The sequence below is a fragment of the Silurus aristotelis genome, assembly GCF_946808225.1.
Source record: "Silurus aristotelis genome assembly, chromosome: 5".
Lineage (NCBI taxonomy): Eukaryota > Metazoa > Chordata > Actinopteri > Siluriformes > Siluridae > Silurus > Silurus aristotelis.
Window position 1 is genome coordinate 4,844,819 of NC_139578.1, and position 26,053 is coordinate 4,870,871.

Sequence of the window (26,053 nt, forward strand, 5' to 3'; positions counted from 1 at the left end):
AGTATTTTTATGAAAAAACAAATAAGAAATTAGATTATTAATTGTTTTAATATAAGAATAAATTAATATATTAATCAGCAAATTTCCAAAAATTAATTACCTGTAACTACAGTGAGAATCAGTGGTGTGTATCTCACTATGTACAGTAAGTTGTAGAGTTGAGTCATTTCTGAACACAGCTCTGTAAGGATTCTGTATAATAGTGCTGTATGTGCTGAACTTTACACATGAGGGAACACGTCTCTACAAGGCCACACCCAGGTTATAAATTATTTTTTCCATTTAAAATTTAAATATGATACTCATTAAAGCAATTAATTATTTTTTATGAACGTTTCTCATGTGAAAATCATGTTTTATAATCTTATACATATAATCTATAATCTTATACATCTTATATTTTTTTTTCATTATTGCTAAATAAAGATCATAACATACAAAAGGAAATTTGCTTTGTGGAGATTATAGAATAAAAACAAAAGATACTAATATGAAAGATAGACGATAAATCCAGACAACACTAATTAGGTGAAACAGGAAACAGATGTGGTTGATGAATGTAGTATGTGACTTGGAACATGGAGGTGCAATGACTGATAGGCAATGTAGTCTAGTATAGGGCAGAATCCTGAAAAGGAAAAGTGGAGGAGAGTGGAGGTGGGCAGGAGAAATGTAAGTACTATGACTGGTAAAGGGAGACAGTTAGCTGATATGATATCCCCGCAGCATCATCATGATATGATGAGAAAGGTAGATATTTTGTGTTTAGGAGACCAAGTGAAAAGGGAGGAAGGCCAGGAACATTTGAAGGGAGTTTAAACTGTTCTACAATGGTGTGGATGGAAAGAGAAATGGTGTAGGGGTGACCTTAAAGGAAGACTGTAGTGGAGGTGAAGAGAGTTTCTGATAGGGTAATGAACGTGAAGCTGGAAGTGGATAAATGTCATCAGTGCCACAAGTGGGTTGTGAGATGGAGGAGATGGAAAAATTCTGGAGTGAGTTAGATGAAGAGGTGGAGAGTGAACCTAGGAGTGAAATAATGGTGATTGGGGCAGACTTCAATGGAAAATATTGCTAAAAGGATGAAAATGGCAGTAGTAAATACTTATTTAAATAAGAAGGAGGAACATAGGGTGATGTATAAGAGTGCAGGAAGGTGCACACAGGTGGACTATATTCTATGTAGATTGGAGACTGTTGTCAGGGGACAGTGTAGCTAGACAGCATCGGTTGGTGGTTTGTAGAATGGTGTTGGAGGGGAAGAAGACGTGAGGACTGAAAAAATAATAATTTGGTGGAACCTGAAGGAGGAGGACTGTAGTGTGAGTTTCAGGCAAGAGATCAGGGGCATAAGGAGAAAGAGGTTGGCAAAACAGAATTGGGATCGACAGAGAGATGAGAAAAGTAGGCAGGAGCAAAAGGAGATGCAGCAGCAGGTAAAGAGTGATGTGGCTAAAGACAAAAAAAAGGAATATGAAGAGCTGTATGAGAATTTGAACAGTAAGAAAGAAAAGGATTTATACAGATTGGCCAGGCAGAGGCTGTCCCTGAACCTGCTGGTTCTGGTGCGCAAGTTTCTGTACCTCCTTCGTGATGGAAGGAGGTTAAACAGTTTATGACTGGGATGTGAAGAGTCCTTGATAATGTTGTGAGCTCTGCGCAGACATCTGCTGTGGTGAAGGTGTTCAATGGCAGGTAGTTGGGTGCCAGTGATGCACTGGCCGGTTTTGACCACCCTTTGCAGGGCTTTTCGTTCACTCACAGAAAAGCCTCCGTACCATACAGTGATGGAGTTGTTCAGGATGCTCTCAGTGATGCAGAGGTAGAAGCTCGTTAAAATCCCCGGGCACAGATGAGATTTCTTGAGACTTCTCAAAAAGTACAGGCGCTGTTGTGCTTTTTTAACCAGGGCTGAAGTACTTGGCTGCCATGTCAGATCCTCAGAGATGTGAACTCCCAGGAACTTAAAGCTGGATACGCGTTCTACCGCAGTTCCATTGATGTTGACAAGTAGATGTCTCCTGCTGTTGGATTTCCGAAAGTCCACAATGAGCTCTTTGGTCTTCGTGGCATTGAGAGTCAGGTTGTGGGTGGCACACCACACTGCTAGATTATGGATCTCTCCCTTGTAGGCCGATTCGTCATTGTTGTCAATCTGGCCGACCACGGTGGTGTCATCTGCATACTTGATAAAGATGTTGGAGTTATACAGAGGAGCACAATCGTGGGTGAACAGGGAGTAGAGCAGTGGGCTCAGAACAGAGCCCTGCAGTATGCCAGTGTTCAGAATGAGGGTAGAGGATACCTGGTTTCCCAACCTGACAGATTGAGGTCTGTTGGTGAGAAAGTCCAGAATCCATCTGCAAGTGGAGGTGCAGATACCCAGTTCACTGAGCTTAGTGATCAGTACAGTGGGAAGGACTGTACTGAACGCAGAGCTAAAGTCAGTGAACTGCATTCTGATGTATGTGTTGCTTTAATCCAGGTGGGTGAGGGCTGAATGAAGAGCTGTGGAAATTGCATCCTCTGTTGACCTGTTTGGGCGATAGGCAAACTGGTGTGGGTCCAGTGTAGGTGGTAGGCCCGCAGTGAGGTGATTCAGGACCAGTTTCTCAAAGCACTTCATAGCAATAGGGGTGAGTGCAACTGGGCGAAAGTCATTCAGGCATTCAGCAGCTGAGTGCTTAGGCACTGGTATGATGGTAGTGGTCTTCAGGCATGTAGGAAACATGGCTTGGGCCAATGACAGGTTGAAAATGTCATTAAAATCCTGTGCCAGTTGTCCAGCCAATGCTCTGAGAACACGTCCTGGTATGCCATCCGGGCCAGCTGCCTTTCGTGCATCCATTCTGCTAAACACTGAATAGACGTCCGTTGTTGAGCGTGAAAGTGGGCTGTAAGCAGTAGAAGAGTCCGTGGTTGTTGTGAAATGTCCTGTGCATTGGTCAAAACGAGCAAAAAAAAGTGATTGAGCTCGTCCGGTTGGAAGGCACTGCTGGTTGGTTGAGCTGTGCGTTTGTAGTCTGTGATGGCCTGGATGCTTTTCCACATGCGTCTGGGGTCAGAGTTGTGGAAGTGTTCTTCTATGTGGAGTTTGAATGTGAGTTTTGCTTTCCTGATGCCTCTTTTCAGGTTGGCCCTGGCTCTGTTGTAGTCCTCTGCACTGCCAGATTTAAAGGCAGCATCTCTTGCTTTCAACAGGAGACTGACTTCAGAGTTCATCCACAGCTTCTGATTAGGAAAGCATTTCACGTGTTTGACGGTAGTGACATTGTCAATGCATGTGTTGATATGGTCCAAAATGTGTAACTGTCCATGTTCATGTGAGAGTCCCGTGTGGCCTGTGAGGCAAACATGTTCCAGTCAGTATCCTGGAACTGTTGCTGTAGAGAAGAAATGCCCCCCTCTGGTCATACCCTTAATGTCCTCAGAGCTGGTTTCACACGTTTGATCAGTGGTGTGTATTTGGGTAGCATGAACAAAGAGAGGTGATCAGAATGACCCAAGTGGGGGAGGGGAATGGCTGTGTATGCCCCAGGTATTTTTGTGTATACCTGGTCCAGTGTGTTGTCCCCTCTGGTAGAGCAGGAGACATTGAGGTGAAATTTTGGTAAAACAGATTTCAGGTTGGAGTGGTTGAAATCTCCAGCAACAACAATAGCTCCTTCGGGATGTGCAGACTGCCGCCCGAAAAACACTGCGACCCCCGAGCTCAATGGTGCTGCTGGGAATGTTGTTGTTGAGCCATGTTTCCATAAAAATCATGACATTACATACCTTAATCCGTTTGTGTAATGATATCCGAAACAGCAGCTCATCCATTTTATTTGCAAGAGACCGTACATTAGCAAGGAAGATGCTAGGAATCAATGGTTGGTGCAGGTTTAGCCTTAGTCTAGCCCTGATCAATTAGCCTAGCCCTGATCAACTAGCCCTCTACCTGATCAATTTCCTGAATATATTTAAATAAATATAATGTGCAGGTCCTGCTTCTGTATAGTAAAAGACAACAGATGCATTTTAACTGCGTTCCCTCCTTATCAATAGAGGTTACATTTCTCTCCTTGTAAGAATGGAGAATTAGTCCAAAAACACGTTGTAAGATTTCCAGGTTGTTTATCTTGACGTAAACAGTAAGTCCTAAACATACACAAGTCACTCTCTTGGTATTGACACTGAAACATAGACAAATAATCAAACATTAAGAGCTACAATCCATCCATTAGTACAGAATCTCTAAACAATCTCCTGAATCCAGCACAGCTTCATTACTGTATTAAAGTAAGTTTTTTTCAAAGGGTCCACCCTTTAGTTCCACACACAAGACAATGATCTCTAATGCCTTCCATTAATTCCTAAAATTCTACACCATGTTGTTTTGATGTGTGTCCATGTCTATAAAACGTCAGGTATGGCAGTATGCAGTCATCCAGCAACGGTAAAGGAGCATCCAGATCATCTCTACACACTGAAGCATCATGGAGTCCAGAGCTTCTATCTCCATTATAGCCCTGCTGCTTGGCTTCTCGCAAGCGCTCTATCTCACCCAACCTGACGGGGAGGACATCACAACTAGGATTCTCACCATCAACAAAGGTCTGATAGCTTGCTGATCTCAACCACACTTGATGTACATTTGAGAATAGAACCTGCTCTAAGATGTTATTTCTTTTAATTCAATGTTATTTGCATCAGTGATTTTATGAACTGTATCTGTCAGCAGGTTATCACTTTTTGTTTCGCTGTATGAAGGATCCAGTGAACTGCTGCTGGAGGGAGACATACTTGCAAAAAGAAGCAGGAACGCTCTGGTCTGCCTCTACAACAACAACTGTTTTTGGAAAAAGTCTTCAAATGGATTGGTGAAGGTTCCTTACACATTGAGCTCAGATTTCTGTAAGTAATATATCGTTTAATTCACATTACTCAGGTACATCACATCTTGACGTATTTCTTATTAATGTATTGGCCATTTTCTTCACAGCTTCTTCTGATAGAACTGTAATTGCCAATGCCATGGCGAGTTTCCACAACAAAACCTGCATTCGTTTTGTTCCCAGAACAAATGAAACTGACTACATCAACATCAAGAACAATGATGGGTGAGCTCCATTAACTTGTTTAACATACCCTATACATGCTTTTTATGACTGACGTTCTTTATACTTTATAAATTCTCGTTTGTATGTTGACATTAGTGTCATAGTCAGTTCTTTACATCTGCTCTCTTTCCTCTCAGCTGCTACTCTGATGTGGGCAAAACAGGCGGTTCTCAGGTAGTCTCTCTCAGCAGGTTTGGCTGTGTTCACCATGGCGTCATCGAGCATGAGCTGAACCATGCACTCGGTTTCTACCACGAGCACGTTCGAAGCGACCGTGATAAATATGTCACCATCAACTGGCAAAACATCGACCCAACAACAAAGTCTAATTTTGATTTGAAGAACACCAACAACCTCAACACGCCGTACGACTACTCCTCTGTGATGCACTATGGAAACACAGCTTTCTCCATGAATGGTCTGGACACCATCACCCCTATTCCTAATCCTTCTGTGATGATTGGACAGAGACAAGAGCTTTCCACTATCGACATTAAGAGGATCAATGTTCTCTACAAGTGCTGAACGTGTCCAGAATGTTTGCTTTGATTTAAATTTACTTTAGTATCGTATGGCAGTTAAACATACAGTACACAGTGATGACATCACTTACTGTGGTAACCAAGTATGTAATGATGCAATAAAATGGCTACAATCATGTTTGGGTTACTATTTACCTTGATTTCTTAAATCTAAACAACAAAAATCTGTATCCTACACTCATAAATCTACAACAATTATTGTCAAATCATCAATGTCTGAACCTGAATATAATTTGTGTTCAGTGAATTTATTGAATATCATTTGGTATCAGTTTAACAGGAACTTAGAGTCAAGTCAAGTCAAGTTTATTTCTATAGCGCTTTTCACAACAGACATTGTCTCAAAGCAGCTTTACAGAAATCAAGAGTTAAGGTGAATGGTGTGCATTTATCCCTGATGAGCAGCCGTGGCGACTGTGGCAAGGAAAAACTCCCTTAGATGTTATGAGGAAGAAACCTTGAGAGGAACCAGACTCAAAAGGGGAACCCATCCTCATTTGGGTGACATCAAGAGTTTGATCATAAATCTTTCAACAATACAGAACACTGGAGAGTGAGATCTAACATAAGTACTGGAGTGTGTGTGATAAGTAATGTTCTTTCTACAGTCTTATACAGTCTTTATGGGTATAAAACTAGGAGCTACTGAGCAACTCATAAAATAGCTCAACATTTGTGATCATCACAGATCCAACACCAGCTTCTCCATGCCAGAGCCTTTAAATACTCCAGGAGGTCCAATGTCAAAACTCCACACATGTAGTGGGATCCAATTGCCAATGGTACTTCCCTAGATGGTCCGTGATGTTTGCGAGTTCGGCATCTACTTCTTTAAAGGTCCATAATCTTCATGAGGTGGCGCGTGACTGGAGCTGGCCAAACCTCAGGATGCCTCGGGATGGATAGAGAAAGAGAAGCAGTGGAGAGAAATTAGCGTAGCTGCTGTTTATGATATTAACAAGTTGATAATGTGCATGTGATCAGATGTTCTGGAGCACAAGTTTATGATGTGAGACGTATGTTATGTGTAGGCTTTGCTAAAAAGTGACTGGGTGAGTGTGTCTGAGCCACGAACACTGTCAGGAAGACTATTCCAGAGTTTAGTAGCTAAATATGAAAATGCTCTACCACCTTTAGTTGACTTTGCTATTCTAGGAACTACTAGAAGTCCAGAGTTTTGAGATCTCAGGGACCGTGACCGATTGTAGCGTGTTAGAAGACTGGATAGATACATGGGAGCTAGTAGTAGTTTGTAGTCGATTCGAAACTTAACAGGTAGCCAGTGTAGGGACGATAAGATTGGGGTTATATCATCATATTTTCTTGACCTTGTGAGAACTCTGGCTGCCGCATTCTAAACTAACTGAAGCTGTTTTATTAATTATGCAGGACATCCACCTAGTAATGCATTACAATAGTCCAGTCTGGAGGTCATGAACGCATGGACGAGTTTCTCTGCATCATATATATGTGTATATATATGTTTCTTAGCTTAGAAATATTTCTAAGGTAAAAGAAGGCTGTTTTTGTAACTTGGTTGATATGATTTTGAAAGACAAGTTGCTGTCTAAAATAACTCCTAGGTCTTTAACCGTTGAACTAGTAGTTACAGAACATCCGTCTGAATGCAGGTTGAAATGCTGGGGCTTCTGTGTACTGGTTTTTGGGCCGATGAGCAAAATCTCCATCTTATCAGAATTTAACAGTAGAAAGTTATGAGTCATCCAATCTCTTATTTCTTTAACACACTCAGTTATCCAAGCTAATTGAGCTGTATCGCCTGGTTTTGATGAGATATATAGCTGGGTATCATCAGCATAACAATGGAAGTTAATTCCATGCCTTCTAATAATATTTCCAGATGGAAGCATGTACTGTATATTGTGAAAAGAAGGGGTCCTAGAACTGAACCTTGTGGCACGCCATAATTTACTAGCATTAACCTGGATTGCGCTCCATTTAAGACAGGTAGGATTTAACTGATAACAAGGTGGTGAAGAAAATCTGTCATTTTCTGTGATTTATGTTTTTGTACAGTTGTTCAGTGACTCTGTTTAGTGTAGAAGCCTGTGGAGCTCCACCTTCCTGCAGCTCACACCGCTGATAATGTTTCATTGTCACCAGGAAGCACTGGTTCTGTACCCCAGAAGGGAAATAAGTATTGTGTCTTATTTTATAATTGTTGGTTGTCATTTAAACATGAAAATTATCTATGCCAGTAAAATTTGTAGTGTTAAGATTTAAACACCTCAGTTACAAAATAATTATTATTTATTTATTGTATTTATATTTATTTAATGCATCATATGCTTGTCCATGCAGGATACAATACTCCAAAGAATATAAAGCAATTCATGATCAAAGACAACAGCATTCTGGAGGATGTGAACAGGGTTGCATGAAGCTCTAGAATTTGGCCTACAATAAGATACCTGACAGCACCATCTGGTGTTCCTCCAGAAGAAAGACTGTAACACTTAGGTTTACTAATAAATATTTACTCCACAAACAGATGTGTGGTCAAACTACAATAATTATAAATTCAATTGCCATTTTAATTACAATAATCCAAATCCTTTGCAGTCATAAGTGCATGAAGTCTGGGATCCAAAGACATCCATCATTTTTCTCACTGGATTGGGATTTTACTGTAGCCTTCTTTAATTTAATGTATCACTTTTATTTATGAGGAGCTTTTAGCAATTGATATCTTCACAAAGCAGGTTTACATAAAAATATCAACAAATAAAAAATTTAAAAATCGAATAATATATCTACATTTGAAGATAAGATATACCTTTATTCATCCCACAGTGGGAAATTTTCTCAATTTAAATGTGTAAATGTATCTCTTTTGAGCAAGGGTTATTTTATAATACATTTTATATGTTTCTCTGCAATCACAGGCCAGTAGTCGGACTATACTGTAGCCACTCTAAACTGCTACTAGGTCTGAATCACTGCATGTGGCTCTGAAAATGTATTAATGAATTAGTGAATATATTAATATATAAGATAACTGTTTTAATACTGTTGCTGCTCTTGTATAATCTAAAAGGGACCAATTATAAATGTATATCAAATCAACAAATTATTACAGTCTTTAATAAATAGGAGGGAATTCAGTAATATTAGGGTTAAAGAGCTGCAAATGACTGAACTTTAGTAGTTTATTTGTCTTCAGTGTAATAAAACTGTGAAGGTTTTTGAACAGTGCAGCTGGATTTCCTGTCACTGTGGGCGCCAGAGCACAGTAGTATAGAGCAAAGTCTGATACAGCAGCAGAGGAGATGATCAGATCCACTTGTTTTCTATCACCATCATCAACTTTAGCAGTCATTCCTGGGGGTTTTTCTTGACTTAAATCTCCTCTTTGAGAAATATAAAAAAGGAACTCAGGATTAGATTTTGGATGTTGTCTGTACCAGTGCAGGTAGTTTCCTGTAGCATAGGAGGTTGGTTTGTATTTGCAGGACAAAGTAACATTTTCACCTTCATTTTCAACTTTATGAGTGAAAAGTGGCTCTATTGAATCTGCCATGGAGTCACCTGTCATAGAGAAGAGAACAGAAAGTTTTAACTGAAAAAAACACAACAGAATTATTCAGACTCACATTCTACATTTTTGCATCATCACACACAACACTAATTAATCACTATTTATATAATAATTATAAAAAGTCAGTGTAAAACTCACCTAGTGAAAGCCACAGACACATGAATATAACTGTGAACATGATGAATGGTTTTGGCTGAATGAAAATATTCTAAAGTCTTTCTGTTCTCTAAAAGGTTCATGAAGCTCCACCTCACAGCATCACATGACAGCGTCACTAACTTTACTGACAGCAAACACAGTGTTAGCAGGTGTAATTATGTAAATGCAATAATTGTAGGGTATTAAAACATATACTAATAATTACACTACTAAATATTTTGGTTATATAATTTAGTGTGGAACTTCAGCTACTGTATAATAGATATTTAACCTAATGAAAGGTTTAGTAAATAATTAGCATAATTGAGAATAAGGAGATTAACAGAGATATTTTGTACTTCCCTCTTAATGACTGTTAAACCTCTTGATGCTCAGCTCTAATAAAAGTATAAGTTATGAGTAATATTGATTATTTATTCTTATGACAGTTTAGTGTGAAGTGGACAGTTGTGTAGTTTTATCAGAATGGTGTCTCTATAAATGAGTTGAGCTACTAAGAGTAATCAGGGCAGGAGTGAGGATGATATTAGTGCAGTGTGTATGATAGAAGAACAGCTGTAGTTTATATTACAGAGGTTTTATTGTGAAAATGAGGATTCATCATCAGAGAATGTGAGCAGGGTTGTGTGGCGCTCGAGTACTTTTCCCACAATAAGTGACTGCGCCATCTTGTGTTCACCAAGGAGAAAAACCTTAACATTAAAGTCATGTAGTATGAAAGGGGGAGTGATTCTGAGATTAATTCTTGTAGTCTGCACTCTGCCTCAGCTAACAAGGATTTAGAAATTTTCCAACATAGTTTTTTTACCACCTGCTCTTTACCCATCATACAGTTTACACTGCAGACACACAGTCTAGACAAGATTATAAAGAATTTAACTCAAGTTCACTGTGGAATTCTGCTATGAGGATTGAGGTGAGTCTTTTCTTTAGTGTTCTGGCTACATGGAATTGTAGCATGAGGTTACAGAAATGTATAAGTATAATGTAACACCACATTAAAGAAAATCCATGAAGCAGAAAAATGAAAATATCTTAGAATGTGATGTGATTAGTAGCAGCACAGTGACACAGTGAGTAGTGTTGCTGCATCACAGCTCCAGGGTTCCTAGTTTAATGCTGAGGTGAAGTTACTGTCAGTTTGTGTGCAGTTTTGTGTTTTCACCCCGTGTATGTGTGGGTTTCCAACAAAACATGACAGTAGGAAATTTGCTGGGATTAAATGTCCTTCAGTGTGAATGAGTGTGTGAAAGAGTTTGTGCAGGGTGTTGCAGAAGACTGACATCCAATTCCGAGTCTATTCTCACCTCACACTAAGCAGATCTCAGTACAGGCTTTAAAGTCACCATGATCCTGACCAGTAAAAAAATAATTATTAAAGGATTAATGCTCTCCTTTAATGATGTGAAATGTGCCAATGATATCAACTCTTTATATTGAGAGAGATAAATAGTGAATCCCCCAACAAAGGCGTGTCAATTTCCAGAACTGCCTTCAATATAACAAAACTGTGACAGAGTTTTTGTACAGTGCAGCTGGATTTCCTGTCACTGTGGGCGCCAGAGCACAGTAGTATAGAGCAGAGTCTGATACAGCAGCAGAGGAGATGATCAGATCCACTTTCTTACTAATTTTATCAAGTTTTATGGACAATCGTGGATGAGGTGGTTGAGCTTCTATGACTTGATTACCACTTTCATAGATCAGCAGCAGAAACTCTGGTCTTGATCCAGGTTTTTGTTGATACCAGTGAAGTCTATCAACTGATCCAGTATATGTGCAGGACAGTGTGGTGTAGCTGCCTTCAGTTACAGATAAAGTGGTTTCTTCTGGTTTAATGCTGAAATCAGCAGCTTCTACTATAAAAAAAAAAAAAAAAAACATACAATAATATCATGACCATATTTTAAATAATACATTTAAGTGTGTTTCTGTTCATTAAAAAATATTAATTTCATATGTTACATAAAACTTACCAATATCAGCAATAGTGAAGAAAAGTAAGAATAGGAGTAACATTGTGATCCTGAGTGTTTAGTTCAGACCTCCAGCTTTAGAAATAAATGTCAAGGCTGTGGATGTGAGATTGTCTCTGATGTCTCCACATGTAGCTCCGCCCACTCATATTTATTCATAGACATCTAAACTCATATTTTTGTTTACCATACCAAAAAAATCTGAAAATATATTTTCCCCATTAATAAAGTTCTTAGAGACCATATAGACATTTTATTTATTCATGTGATGAATAGATTTTTTATTTGGAATTTCAACGTATTTATATTAATGTGTCAAAAATTGCTTAAATTGTACGGTTGTATAATACAAATAGTGGTATATATCAATAATCTCTTATTTTGTGTAGTTTTTAATACGATTTCAATATTTCAACAAAATAATACACTATATAAGAGTGTTCAGTTTGTATACCACTTTTATTGAATCTCGGATAAAATAAATAAATAAAATCTCTGTTATTTATAGACAGAGTTGAAGTAGACGTTTAGATTGGAAGGTAAAGTTTACACATACAATATATTCAAGCACAAACATCATAAACATTTAAAGCAACACCAAAGAGTGGAAATTAAAAAAGAAAAATCTATTTGAAATAAAAAGTCAGACAGCTCCCCCTACTGGGGAAAAGTAAAACAATTGTCTTTTTCTCATATGAAGTAGTTTTTGTACAGTGTATTTGAGTTTCCTGTCACTGTGGGCTGCAAGATGCAGTAGTACAATGCAGAGTCTGATACTGATGCAGAGAAGATCTCCAAATCCACACGCTTCATGCTCTTATGAATTTTAGCAGACATATGAGGATGAGGAGTTTCAGCTGTCTGATTTGCTCCTGATTCCCTCAGGAGAACGAGGAAATCTGGTGCAGCGTTCGAATATTGTTGATACCACTGTATATTGTTCATAGTAAGAGTGTATTCATAAACACAGGAGAGTGTAACTGCCTGCTCCTCTTTAGCATAGACAGCAGAAGATGTGGCCACTTCTTCCAGCTCTTCCGGGGGGACACCAAGGCATTCCCAGGCCAGCCGGGAGACATAGTCTCTACAGCGTGTCCTAGGTCTTCCCCGGGGTCTCCTCCCAGTGGGACACACACGGAACACTTTCCGCACAGGAAGGCGTCCAGGAGGCATCCGGAACAGATGCCCGAGCCACCTCAGCTGACCCCTCTCGATGTAGAGGAGCAGCGGATCTACTCTGAGCTCCTCCCGAGTGACCGAGCTTCTCACCCTATCTCTAAGGGATCGCCCAGCCACCCTGCGGAGAAAGCTCATTTTGGCCGCCTGTATCTGCTATCTTGTCCTTTCGGTCATGACCCAGAGCTCATGACCATAGGTGAGAGTAGGAACGTAGATTGACCGGTAGATTCCACCCTTCCCTCACTCGTGAACAAAACCCCAAGATACTTAAACTCCTCCACTTGCGGCAGGAACTCCCCACCAACCTGAAGTGTGCAAGCTACCCTTTTCTGACTGAGGACCATGGCCTCGGATTTGGAGGTGCTGATTCTCATCCCAGCCGCTTCACACTCGGCTGCAAACCGTCCCAGTGCATGCTGAAGGTCCTGGTCTGATGAAGCCAACACGACAACATCATCTGCAAAGAGCAGAGACGAAATCGTGTCGTCACCAAACCGGACACCCTCCGGCCCCTGGCTGCGCCTAGAAATTCTGTCCATAAAAATTATGAACAGAACCGGTGACAAAGGGCAGCCCTGCCGGCGTCCAACATGCACCGGGAACAAGTCTGACTTACTGCCGGCAATGTGAACCAAGCTCCTTCTTCGGTCGTACAGGGACCGGACAGCCCTTAGTAAAGGGCCCCGGACCCGTACTCCCGGAGCACCCTCCACAGGCTGCCGCGAGGGACACAGTCGAATGCCTTTTCCAAATCCACAAAACACATGTGGACTGGTTGGGCAAACTCCCATGAACCCTCCAGCACCCTGTAGAGGGTATAGAGCTGGTCCAGTGTTCCACGGCCTGGACGAAAACCACACTGTTCCTCCTGAATCCGAGGTTCTACTATCGGCCGTATTCTCCTCTCCAGTACCCTGGCATAGACTTTCCCAGGTAGGCTGAGAAGTGTGATCCCCCTATAGTTGAAACACCCTCCGGTCCCCCTTCTTAAAAAGAGGGACCACCACCCCGGTCTGCCATTCCAGAGGCACTGTCCCCGACCGCCACGCGATGCTGCAGAGGCGAGTCAGCCAAGACAGCCCCACAACATCCAGAGACTTGAGGTACTCAGGGCGGATCTCATCCACCCCCGGTGCCTTGCCACCGAGGAGTTTCTTTACTACCTCGGTGACTTCAGCTTGGGTGATGGACGAGTCCGCCTCTGAGCCCTCAGCCTCTGCTTCCTCAATGGAAGACGTGATGGCGGGATTGAGGAGATCCTCGAAGTATTCCTTCCACCGTCCAACGACATCCCCATTTGAGGTCAACAGCTCCCCACCTCTACTGTAAACAGCATTGGTGGGGCACTGCTTCCCTCTCCTGAGGCGCCGGACGGTTTGCCAGAATCTCTTCGAGGCCAGTGGATAGTCCTTCTCCATGGCCTCACCGAACTCCTCCCAGGCCAGAGTTTTTGCCTCGACAACCACCCGGGCTGCAGTTCGCTTCGCCTGCCGGTACCCGTCAGCTGCCTCAGGAGTCCCACAAGCCAACCAGGCCCGATAGGACTCCTTCTTCAGCTTGACGTCATCCCTTACTTCCGGTTTCCACCACCGGGTTTGGGGATTGCCCCCTTGACAGGCACCGGAGACCTTACGGCCACAGCTCCAAGTGGCCGCTTCGACAATGGAGGTGGAGAACATGGTCCACTTGGACTCAATATCTCCGGCCTCCTTTGGGATCCAGTCAAAGCTCCGCCGGAGGTGGGAGATGAAGATCTCTCTGACAGGAGACTCGACCAAACGTTCCCAGCAGACCCTCACAGTACGCTTGGGTCTGCTGAGTCTGTCCAGCTTCCTCCCCCGCCATCGGATCCAACTCACCACCAGGTGGTGATCAGTTGACAGCTCCGCCCCTCTCTTTATGACCACAAAGTCGATCATCGACCTATGGCCTAGGGTGTCCTGGTGCCACGTGCACTGATGGACACCCTTATGCTTGAACATGGTGTTCGTTATGGACAAACTGTAACTAGCACAGAAGTCCAATAACTGAACACCGCTCGGGATCAGATCAGGGGGGCCGTTCCTCCCAATCACGCCCCTCCAGGTGTCACTGTCGCTGCCCACGTGAGCATTGAAGTCTCCTAGTAGAACGACGAAGTCCCCAGTCGGAGCACTGTCCAGCACCCCTCCCAGAGACCCCAAGAAGGCCGGGTACTCTATACTGCCGTTTGGCCCGTAGGCACACACGACAGTGAGAGACCTATCCCCGATCCATAGGGGCAGGGAAACGACCCTCTCATTCACCGGGGTAAACTCCAACACATGGCGGCTGAGCTGGGGGGCTATAAGCAAACCCACACCAGCCCGACGCCTTTCACCATGGGCAATTTCAGAGTGGTGAAGAGTCCATCCTCTCTCGAGGAGTGTGGTTCCACACTCTACGCCCAGGCCGTGCGTAGAGGTGATCCCGACTATCTCTAGTCGGAACCTCTCAACCTCACGCACAATCTCAGGCTCCTTCCCTGCCAGCGAGGTGATATTCTATGTCCCTAGAGCTAGCTTCCGTGTCCAGGGATCGGGTTGTCGAGGCCCCCACCTTCGACTGCTGCCCGATCCTCTTAGCACCGGCCCCTTACGGTCCCTCCTGCAGGTGGTGAGCCCACTGGAAGGTGGCCCCACGTCGCTCCTTCGGGCTGAGCCCGGCCGGACCCCGTGGGGCCCCGGCTGCGCCATACCGGGCGACGTCACGGTCCTTGGTCTACCATTTCTCATAAGAGGTTTTGAACCGCTCTTAGTCTGACCTGTCGCCTAGGACCTGTTTGCCTTGGGAGACCCTACCAGGGGCATAAAGCCCCGGACAACATAGCTCCTAGGGTCATTCGGGTACTCAAACCCCTCCATTACGTTAAGGTGGCAGTTCAAGGAGGGGAAGACGACATTCATTTCAGAAAATTATAAACATATATAATATTTACATACATTCTTATAATCTAAAACAATTTTGGTTCTTATACTTTAACATTTCTTAATAGTTTCAAACTCAAAAAGCCTTTAAAAAAATACATGGGATAATAAATGTAAAAAAAATCACTGTATTTGTATGTTTTTTTACATTTATTTATGTATTTATTGCTGCATTGTATAATCTGAAAAGTAACAAAAAAAATTTAATTACGTCAAGTATGTATATCAATTAATTGTTTAAAATACAGTATATATGATATAGAGAGGGAATACAGTAGGTTTAAGGATTGAAGAACATGCAAATGATTAAACTTTAAAGTTTATGTACTTTCAGTTTATGGTAAATCAACGATATACATCTTTAATTATATGTTACTTTAATTACAAACAGGTGCAGGTGCAGGTGAGGTTCTGACGAAGAACAGAGAAACTCATTTTTTTTTGTACAGTATGTTTTTGTACAGTGCAGCTGGATTTCCTGTCACTGTGGGCACCAGAGCACAGTAGTATAGAGCAGAGTCTGATACAGCAGCAGAGAAGATGATCAGATCCACTCGTTTATTAATTTTATCAACTGCAGCATCCAGACGTGGTGGCATGGGAGTAGTTTTACTTCCAAATGGATCGATGTAAAGAAAGAATTTAGGATACGTTTTGGGATAATGTCTGTACCAGAACAAGTTGTTTACTGTACCACTAAACTTTGTATAACTGCAGGACAGAGTCACATTTTCTCCTTCATCTACAACTTTATAAGTGGAAAGTGGTTCTATTGGATCTGCAGTGGAGTCACCTGTCATAGAGAAGAGAACACGGTCAATCCAGAAATACAGTCAGACTCACATTCTACTGTTTCAACACTTAATATTTCTGAAATCATAAAATGAATGTATAACTCACCAAGTGAAAGCCACAGACACATGAATATAACAGTGAACATGATGAAGGCTCTTAGTTCAGTGAAAGGTTCTGTACTTTAACCTGTTAACATCCTAAAGGTTCATGAAGCTCCACCTCACAGCATCACATCACAGAGTCACCAATGTTACTGAAAGATTGTTGTTTATCTGTCAGTAAACACAAACTGTAAGCAGGAAAATCATATAATTATGAAGACTTGTAGTCTGTCATTATATTTGAGTCCTCAGCTATAAAACCTGTAAGTGTACATTCCTATAATATTAATATTTTGTATTAAATATGATACTATATTTCAAGTTATTTATCTGAGTTGAGTAAAAAAAAGCTGCTTCTTTTTGGTAATACCATGAAAGATGCCATCAAGCCGAGTCATCTGACTCATTATTGTAATACAATCATTATTATTAATATATGTTTGTACAGTAGTGTGTAGAAGTAGAGCTGGATTTAAACATGAAACTGTGGCTGCAACATGTTCAGAGAATGGAATCATGCAGTAGTAATGTGCTTGTACATGCTGGAGAATCTGCCATGGAGTCACCTGTCATAGAGAAGAGAACATAATAATTTTTAACCTTCAAACAAGCAAGTCAATGTTATATTACATTCAGATTTATTGTAATAAAACACAAATTAGTCACTAATTAATCTCCAGGTAAAACAAGATTCTGTGTATAACTCACCTAGTGAAAGCCACAAACACATGAATATAACAGTGAACATGATTAATTGTTTTAACTGAATTAAAATATCGTTCTGTAGATCTTTCTGTGCTCTATGACATTAATATCTTAAAGGTTCATGAAGCTCCACCCCACAGCATCACATGACAGTGGTAGTGATGTTGCTGACAGAATGGCATTACATTTAATCTCACATGGGGAATCTGTGAGTCCAACTGACAGGAAAATAAAATGTTATAAAAATAGAACATGTCAATCCATAAACACTATACATTAAGGTTTTAGTTCATATATGGATCAGTGCTGAACTCATTTTTACTGATATAGTAAAAATAAATGCATTTATTTATCAGCATTTTATTTCACAGCTACATTCTGAATGTACAAATAAACAAGTCAACATTCCACCCACAACCTTTCACCCATATAACAGATGAGTCTACATTTTATTAAAATATAACTCACACAATTATATTATAAATATACACAAAGCAATATTTAACTATTAATCTAGTTTAAAAAAAATATATTACCAATGAAAAATGTTAAAGGTTTCTAATTGAGAATTCACTGCTATTAATGTGAAACCTCTAAACAGGTTCTAAGGAGACATTTTCAGATGTAGGTGCTTGACTGAGTACTAAAAGTACTATTCATCAATAACTGCAGAACAGGTTGAATCTATTTTATTGTACACAGTAGTGTACAATAAAAGTGTGTACAGTAGTGTTATTAAAGAAATCTGAGTTGGGTGTGAACAGGGTACTGGTACTTGGTGCACAATATGTCAGCTCACTCCACCATCTTGTGGAGAAAGAAGAAAGACACGATTTTTGTTTGTTTCTCTGGTTTGTTCCTGTTTTTTTTTTATTTACTCAGTCCAATTACTATCCCTCAGTTTGCAGAGCTGCTGGAAATAAGAAGTCTTTGTAAATTCACCAAACAGCAATGTACAGAGCATAACTTTTATTCAACTGATCTTGTGCAAACCCCCAAGCTGTGTGTGCAACTACACATCCCAGCCAACATGTCCATGTGGGCTCCACATGGGTTTTATCTGGGTTATATGGGCATCACGTGGGCATGAGGTCAGAGTGGGTACTTTGATGGGCTGAATGTGAGCCCCAGCTTAGTCAGGGATGTGGGTCCCAGTTAGTTTGCCCATTTTGTTTATTCGAGGGCCCTGTATGGCCACATTTGGGCTATATTTAGCTATAGTTGTCAAAATAAAAATATCATTCAATTATTCAATTGATGATAAATTAAATTGGTTTTTTGAATGTTTTATAAGATCAATAAATTAACAAAAAAATTATATATTAACAATAGCATAGTATGACCTTTAGTAAAAAAAATAAAATAAATAAATAATTAAATAATAATAATAATAATAATAATAATAATAATAATAATAATAATAATAATAATAATAATAATAATAATACTTCGGTTGTGCAGCTCACAGCGCCTCCCATTGGCTCCTGTGCCTCCCGCCTTCTTATTCTAAATAATCAATCGTCACTCAGTACCACTGGAGCACAAGAACCTGACATCTCGGTCATGGTAAGAAATTATCTTTTGTTTTAAAATTAATTACATTTTACTGTTGCTTTTATTTAATGTATACTTTTGAAAGATTTGTGGTAATTAAAGTTACAGGCACGATATAACAGAGGTAAGTGTGGAGAGTGAAAAGGTTTACCTCAGAGATAAACACCTATAGAAAACTGAACATTCTTAACGATTGGCAGATAACTAGGAAATTGTCTACTAAAATGTGGAAACAACGACTTTTCAAACCATTTTCACCCGTGTTTTCTCCATATAGTGTCCTCATGATAACAGCACGGGACGAAACAGTAAAAGCACTATGGCCTAATCTTTCTCTTTGACTAACTTTTATGACATGTGTATATGTAATACACAGAGAAAAGCTCTGAGGAATTTGTGACAATACTTAACATTATTTTAATGTGATTTAGGTGAAATAGGTAGAGGTGATAAAATGTTCATATTTATCTCATTTCTAAACATTATTAAAAATAGCGGTGTTTACAAATAAATACCTAAAGAATGGGGATTCTCAAATTAACATTTACATAAATACACTTAACATAAAAACAGAGATAACGTAAAGATAATAAACGTAATTTTGCGCCATTCAGAAAGTCAGTCAGACTCAAGCCGCTCCGGCCTATTTGCAGTGCAATTTAATTGGTTGTGTTGTGAGAATTTGCAGGATGTTTCTGTATTTAGTTGCGTTGTGAGGATTTGCAGCACGTGTTGTTTAACTGATGATGTTTTCTTAATTTGCTGGTGTTTTTTCTATTTGCATATGTTTTCTTCAGTTGCAGTGCGTTGAACTTTCTGGTCCACCGTGATCCTAGGTGTGACTTACATCTTTCAGCTGATCAGAATCATTGTTCAATCACTGGCTTTTGGCAATGGCCAAATATTTGTTTAAGAGTCAAGTTCAGATGCAAGGTTGATATTTTAATTGTTACATTCATAAGTTTTGGATTCCATGACTGGACCCCCGGCATAAGTTTTTACTGTGCGAAGCAGAGGTGGGAACAATTCACTGATGAGATTCTAGGATATGTCTTAATTATATTGATGCATGTTTTTTAGTTGCTGCTGTGAATGGTAGAATTTTAAAATGTATTAAATTGCCTTTTCTGTCTTCTCTTTCTTTACTGTTTTGTAGGTGTGCAGCCGAGGAATCTGCATAGACCCACCAGTGAACTATTCTACTTTAGTAATTCTGTTATTCCTGTTTCTTGTTTACTTGAATTAAATGTGATTTACACATTGAGTTGAAGTCATTTATTTTTCACAGTTCAAATAGTCAGCCATGTATTTTTAAACATATAGCAGCACATAAAATCAACTATTATTAGGTTTTTGTTTGGTCAGGCACAGTTTTACATTGTAACTCAGGTTTGAAATGGTTTGACAGTGGATTTTCCATAGTAACACATTGAGTTCACCCACAGAAATCAATAATGAAATTAATAAATGGGACAAAACTCTCACCCACTGTGGTCCCACAACAACCCCATGAAGGTGCCGTTTGTGGGTTGACCCATGATTGAGTCATGTGGGCCCCATAAGGGTCCTTTTTGTAGCCTAATTTGGCCCCATTTTTAACACCAATTTAGGACCCAAATGAGCCCATATAAAGAACACCTATACAGGTTCTACTTAGAGGCCACCATGGACCCACCAGTGGCCCCTCTGGGGTAACACACATCAGGCCCTATGTGGAGCCGATGGACAAATTTCTCTGGGCCCCATTTGGGTTGCCCATGCAGGGCCCGCGTGAAAAACCTGCATGGGCCCACATTAAAAACGTTGGCTGGGAGAGAGAGGGGCTGACCTAGCTAACTTAAACAACCTGTCCCTCTGAGTGGTTGTGATCGATAATGTTTGGTGTAAGATTATTCTCAACCATACGTATCATGTGACTTTATTTCTAATTTTTAATGAATGAGGCAGGCTTCATTTGCTGCCTCTAAAAATCTTTTAATCAAATAATATATAGTCAACAGGGTTATATTTGTTGTTGAAATGCAAGATAAGGTCTTTAGCTAGCTGATAAGAGATACACTACTCAAATTAAAGTTTAACAAACTGAGGGAAGGTTCTCCTTTTCAACAGATTCTAAAGTTTGTGCCACTTAATGCCACAAAGGGGGTGGGTCAGGTTTGTTTAGCTCTAACAGAACAGGTTTCCTTCACTGTTCTTATTTATTACTTGATCAAGGTTTTTAACTCCTTTTTACTTATCAACAACTGGCCACCGGTATTCTATGATTGGATTTGCATTAGGCACACATCAGTTAGCTAATGGTTAAACCCAAGGAAGTGATATTGTCTAGTTGAACAAAATTGGAACACGCAATGGAGTCAACTTAGCAATACAATTAAAAGGCCTTTTAAAAAATAACAAATAAAAAGATTGCTCAAATCAATCTTTAATCAAAATAGGTAACTGGTTATAATTACTCAAATTATTAAATTAAGTTGTTGAATTAACGGTAATGGAATTAACGTTAAATTATTTGGTCTGTTCGTCACCAAAACAGACAGTGTAATCTTGTTTTAATACTATAAAAGGGGTATCTCCCCAGCCAAGAAAGACACAGCTCACCTTTACTTTTTACCTTACAAGTAATTGGGCATGTATTATGATCAAATATTGCAGGGACTTTTAAATGTGAGCGGCGTTTAGAGGCAATCACATATGAAAAATACGGCATATAATGAATGAAACAACATAGAACTAACTACACAAACATACCTAAAGAAAAAAAAAATAATAAAAAGAAAGTTAAGAATAGGTAAAGGGAGGAAGAGAAGGAAAAAGTAGAGAGAAAGAATGAAAAGGAATGGCAAGCTTAACTTCAATATAACCAGAACCTAAACAAGAATCATCAAGAAATACAAATTTACCTTAAAAATAAGGGGCTCGAACTTAATCACGCATTTAAACTGGTTGGTAAAATGGTTACTTGCATTGGCTTTGTTGCTAAACGAGAGTCCGAATGGTGAAGACAAAAAGGGCATCCTTGAAGAGTCTGTTAGGAGGGAGTTAGATGTTCTTCCAGGTTCTCCTGAAGATCAGAGAAGGAGAAGTTCTTAAAGGTAAAGCCTGCCAGAAGATCTGCCTCAAAGGGTTTTAGTCCCGTCTCAAAAAAGAGATTCTTGAGCCATGATTGGTGGGGTTCAGGACATTTTTAAGGTCCCCGAGCCACACCCATCTTTGGTGGAATAGCCAATGCCAGGCATGAACTTTTCAGGGGGAGAAACTTCCTTTATTCGTGCGTTCGTGGGGATTCCCAGTTTATGCTTGGCTTGGAGAACTTAGTTTTATCCAAAGTGTATTAAGAAGGTACACTTCATAATCATTAAATGCACCCTTGTTTGAAAAATAAAGAACAGAATTTTGAGATCATTTTTATATTAAGCAAGAAAAGAAAAAACATTAAAAGCAGAGGTACAGTCATATACCAAGATATAAGACTTTAAAAAGGTATAACTTGTGTTAATACAAGGGTACATTCTGGCATATAAAATGTACCTTTGTTTGGAAAGTAAAGAACATAACTATTCTGCCCTCCGGCTTCCAGACCGTGCCTGTTCTCCCGACTCTCCCCTCAGCGTTACGAATCTCGGCTTTGCTCACGCTCCGTGCACTTCGGCTCCCTCAATCGGCTCTCCTCGCGCTCTGCACGCTCGCCTTTCTGGCTCGCCTTTCTGGCTTACCTTCTGGCCTTTCTGGCTCTTCTTCGCATCCACCTTGGATCCTAAACCTAAACTGCTGACAATAAGTTCATCCCTAATGAGTGAACCAGTGGTGACCGTAGCAAAGAAACTTCCTGGGATTGTATGAGGATTTGAGATCTTCAAAGGAACCAAATTCAGAAATCATCCTCATCTGGGTGACACCAAAGTCCATGTATTACACTTCCATCATTAAGGTGTGCAGAGATGGGCAATTAAATGCAACCTGTTGTACTGAGCCATTTTAGTAGAATGTTGACATTAATTACAGTCCAAATCCAACCTCAGTTTTTGATTTGCTCAGTAACTTCATGGATCATCATGTGGAAATATCTCCAGATTCACAGTCTCTTCAATTGGGTGAATGAATTGGGCAGATCCAAAATGGAGAAAGGGACAGATGCACTTGCCACTTGTTTGTTTTTGATCTCTTTGCAACAGGTTGCTGGAGAAAGAGAAAAAAAAAAAAAAAAAAAAACACATGAGCATGCTGATAATCAAATAAACTACAAAACTAATCATCAGTAATACTATCAACTACTAACATCGCATGTAAATGTACACGCAATAGCATTCTCACAAGGTGAATATTAAAATAAAAAGGTGGTGTCAATGGAAAGTCTGAGTGAAACAAATGTGGATCCCCTCCAAGTCACCTAAGAACAGACATTTCAGGTAGGAGAATATAAAAGGAATACAATATAAAGGAGAATAAGGACTGACATGTTGGCAGATCTAGCAGCATTTAGCTTCTCAGTCTCTGTGGAACATGCTGCTTAGAAGTCAGACTTGTGAGGATCTGTGTGTTTGGAAGGAAGTTCCATTGGTGGTTGAAATTCAAGTGGGATTCTGGAAAATCAATAAGATTAAATAATTGACAATTTCCAAATGAGTTCTTTGTTGTGTGTACGCACATGGAGCCACGACCATCCTCTGACTGTGGGGGAGCTGCTGGTGTCTGCAAAAGACATGAGCTCCTGGGGAAAAAGACAAGTCTCCTAACTGCAGGCAAAACTAACAAAAAATGGAACATGCTTAATTACATATTGTTTCATAACAAAAGTTAAATATTGAAGTGTATAGTGGTAAAAGAAAAGATGATCTATGTGGTGTAAAATGTAGATTTATACAAAACATGCTGTGGTAGAAGTGTGTGTGTGTGTATGTTTATATATATATATATATATATATATATATATATATATATATATATATATATATATATATATATATATATATATATATATATACACACACACACACACATACATACACATACACATACACACACACACACACATATACACACACATATACACACACATATATGTGTGTGTATATGTGTGTGTATATGTGTGTGTGTGTGTGTGTGTGTGTGTGTGTGTGTGTGTGTGTGTGTGTGTGTGTGTGTGTGTGTGTGTGTAAAAGAGCTATCTGGCTGTTAGTGTCTGAATCAGGGAGACCAAAACGTATTTGACTGTGATTTAAAGGCTATGTGTATGTGCACTGGGGTGGAATCTAAGTTGGTGTTTTTTTTGTTTGTTTTTTGAGTGCAACATGGATTCATGCTGTTAAACAACTTGATAGAGCTCTTATAACCTGCAATCCATCAACAAATGACTGATTTATACGTTTGTTTCTTTAAAAATGATTTATTATCGTTGTTTATTTATTGTTCATTTTTAAGGCAGTAGATAATGAATGTCGATGGTGTGATAGCAGAACTGTGAGGCAGAGATGATGGGCTTCACTCACCTGCTGGATCAGTGCTACTGCTTTAACTTCTCTTTAAAAGTCAACTTTCAAAGTAAAGCATTTGGCTAATTTGAGGTATAGCATGTGACTGATCATGATCTCAGTATCTAAAGAAAGATCTAAGCACAACGACAACCAAACCTTTTAAACTGTATAGTAATAGTACATGAGAAAAAAGAAATATGCAGACTGAATAAATGCTAAATTCACATCACTCTTTACAAATTAGAAGAGAGAGAAGCAAAATTTCACGATAAACTGCATGTAATGAACTTAACATGACTGACAGACCTGCTTTCCATATAGTAAAACTGAGTCAAGGTTTTTGTACAGTGCCGCTGGATTTCCTGTCACTGTGGGCTTCAGAGCACAGTAGTATAGAGCAGAGTCTGATACAGCAGCAGAGGAGATGATCAGATCCACTTGTTTTTTATCACCATCATCAACTTTAGCAGTCATTCTTTGGGGTTTGTCTGGACTTAAATCTCCTCTTTGAGAAATATAAAGAAGGAATTTAGGACTAGATTTTGGATGTTGTCTGTACCAGTGCAGGTAGTTTCCTGTAGAATATGTGGTTGGTTGATATTTGCAAGACAGAGTAACATTTTCACCTTCATCTACAACTTTATGAGTGAAAAGCGGCTCTATTGAATCTGCCCTGGAGTCACCTGTCATAGAGAAGAGAACATAATGATATTAACATTAACATAAGCAACAATAACTCCATATGTCACACCCACATTCTGCTGTTTTTAACACCACACACTCACTAATCATTAATTGAACACTTTTAAAATGATAAAAATTCATAACTCACCCAGTAAAAAACACAGACACATGAATACAACAGTGAACATGGTGAATGCTCTTATCTCAGGGTAAATGTCAGCATTATAATCTGCCAACATGATAAAGGTCCATGAAGCTCCACCCCACAGCATCCAGAGTCACCAGTGTTACTGACAGATTGGTGCTTTTTACTGAAACATCCTTTTAGCCTCATATTGGAGAAGCGAAGAGAAGAGAAGAGAAGAGAAGAGAAGAGAAGAGAAGAGAAGAGAAGAGAAGAGAAGAGAAGAGAACAGAAGAGAAGAGAAGAGAAGAGAAGCGAAGAGAAGAGAAGAGAAGAGAAGAGAAGAGAAGAGAAGACGAGTCGAGAAGAGAAGAGAAGCGAAGAGAAGAAAAGAGAAGAGAAGAGAAGAGAAGAGAAGAGAAGAGAAGAGAAGAGAAGAGAAGAGAAGAGTATTCTTATGAAAGATATATCTGAAGTGGACAGTTGTGAAGTTTTATCAGAATGGTGTCTCTATAAATAAGTTGAGCTACTAAGAGTAATCAGGGCAGGAGTGAGGATGGTATTAGTGCAGTGTGTATGATAGAAGAACAGCTGTAGTTTCTATCACAGAGGTTTTATTGTGAAAATGAGGATTCATCATCAGAGAATGTGAGCAGGGTTGTGTGGGTTTATCTTATTTTTTCACAATAAGATAAGTGACTGCACCATCTTGTGTTCACTAAGGAGAAAAATCTTTACACATTAATGAGTATTTACACCCACATGCAGGTTATACACACATTGCTCACGTATTCAAACCCAGGAGCAATATTAAGCCAGAAATCCATCTACTAGGAGCAGCTTTAAAACACAGTCTAATATTGATTATATTTCCTGCAACTCACCACAAATCTAACAATGTGATGAAAGTGTGACATTGAAAGTAAAAAGAAATCACACTTCAGCCCTGAACACAATTCTAGCTTCTTAGTCAGCATTATATGATAGGCAGCTCTCAGGGATGTTTTCATGAGAAAGATGGATTTGAGGATCAAGTGCACTTCAGCAGGTTAACGGAGGTGTGTGTGTGTGTGCTGAAGTTATTGTCAGTTTGTGTAAAGTTTTGTGTTTTCACCCCGTGTCTGTGTGGGTTTCTAAAAAACATGACTATAAGA

General features: G+C 39.8%; 2 protein-coding genes across 2 annotated transcripts in view; one reads left to right on the forward strand and one right to left on the reverse strand.

Moving 5' to 3' along the window:
• The first annotated feature begins 4,411 nt into the window (after window positions 1–4,411).
• Window positions 4,412–5,746, forward strand: LOC310726358 (hatching enzyme 1.2-like). The gene is made up of 4 exons (XM_083541874.1): window positions 4,412–4,596; window positions 4,753–4,896; window positions 4,985–5,102; window positions 5,240–5,746. Exons 1-4 carry the CDS (start codon window positions 4,479–4,481, stop codon window positions 5,625–5,627), a joined length of 768 nt encoding a protein of 255 aa, XP_083398000.1. The 5' UTR covers window positions 4,412–4,478; the 3' UTR covers window positions 5,628–5,746.
• Window positions 5,747–12,923: 7,177 nt separating this feature from the next.
• Window positions 12,924–26,053, reverse strand: part of LOC310726363 (uncharacterized protein) — a 336,210-nt gene continuing 323,080 nt past the window's right edge. Inside the window, exon 2 of the mRNA XM_083541882.1 lies at window positions 12,924–13,835. Within this exon, the coding sequence (XP_083398008.1) occupies window positions 13,474–13,835 (362 nt within the window). The 3' untranslated portion in view covers window positions 12,924–13,473. The remainder of the gene's footprint in view (window positions 13,836–26,053) is intronic.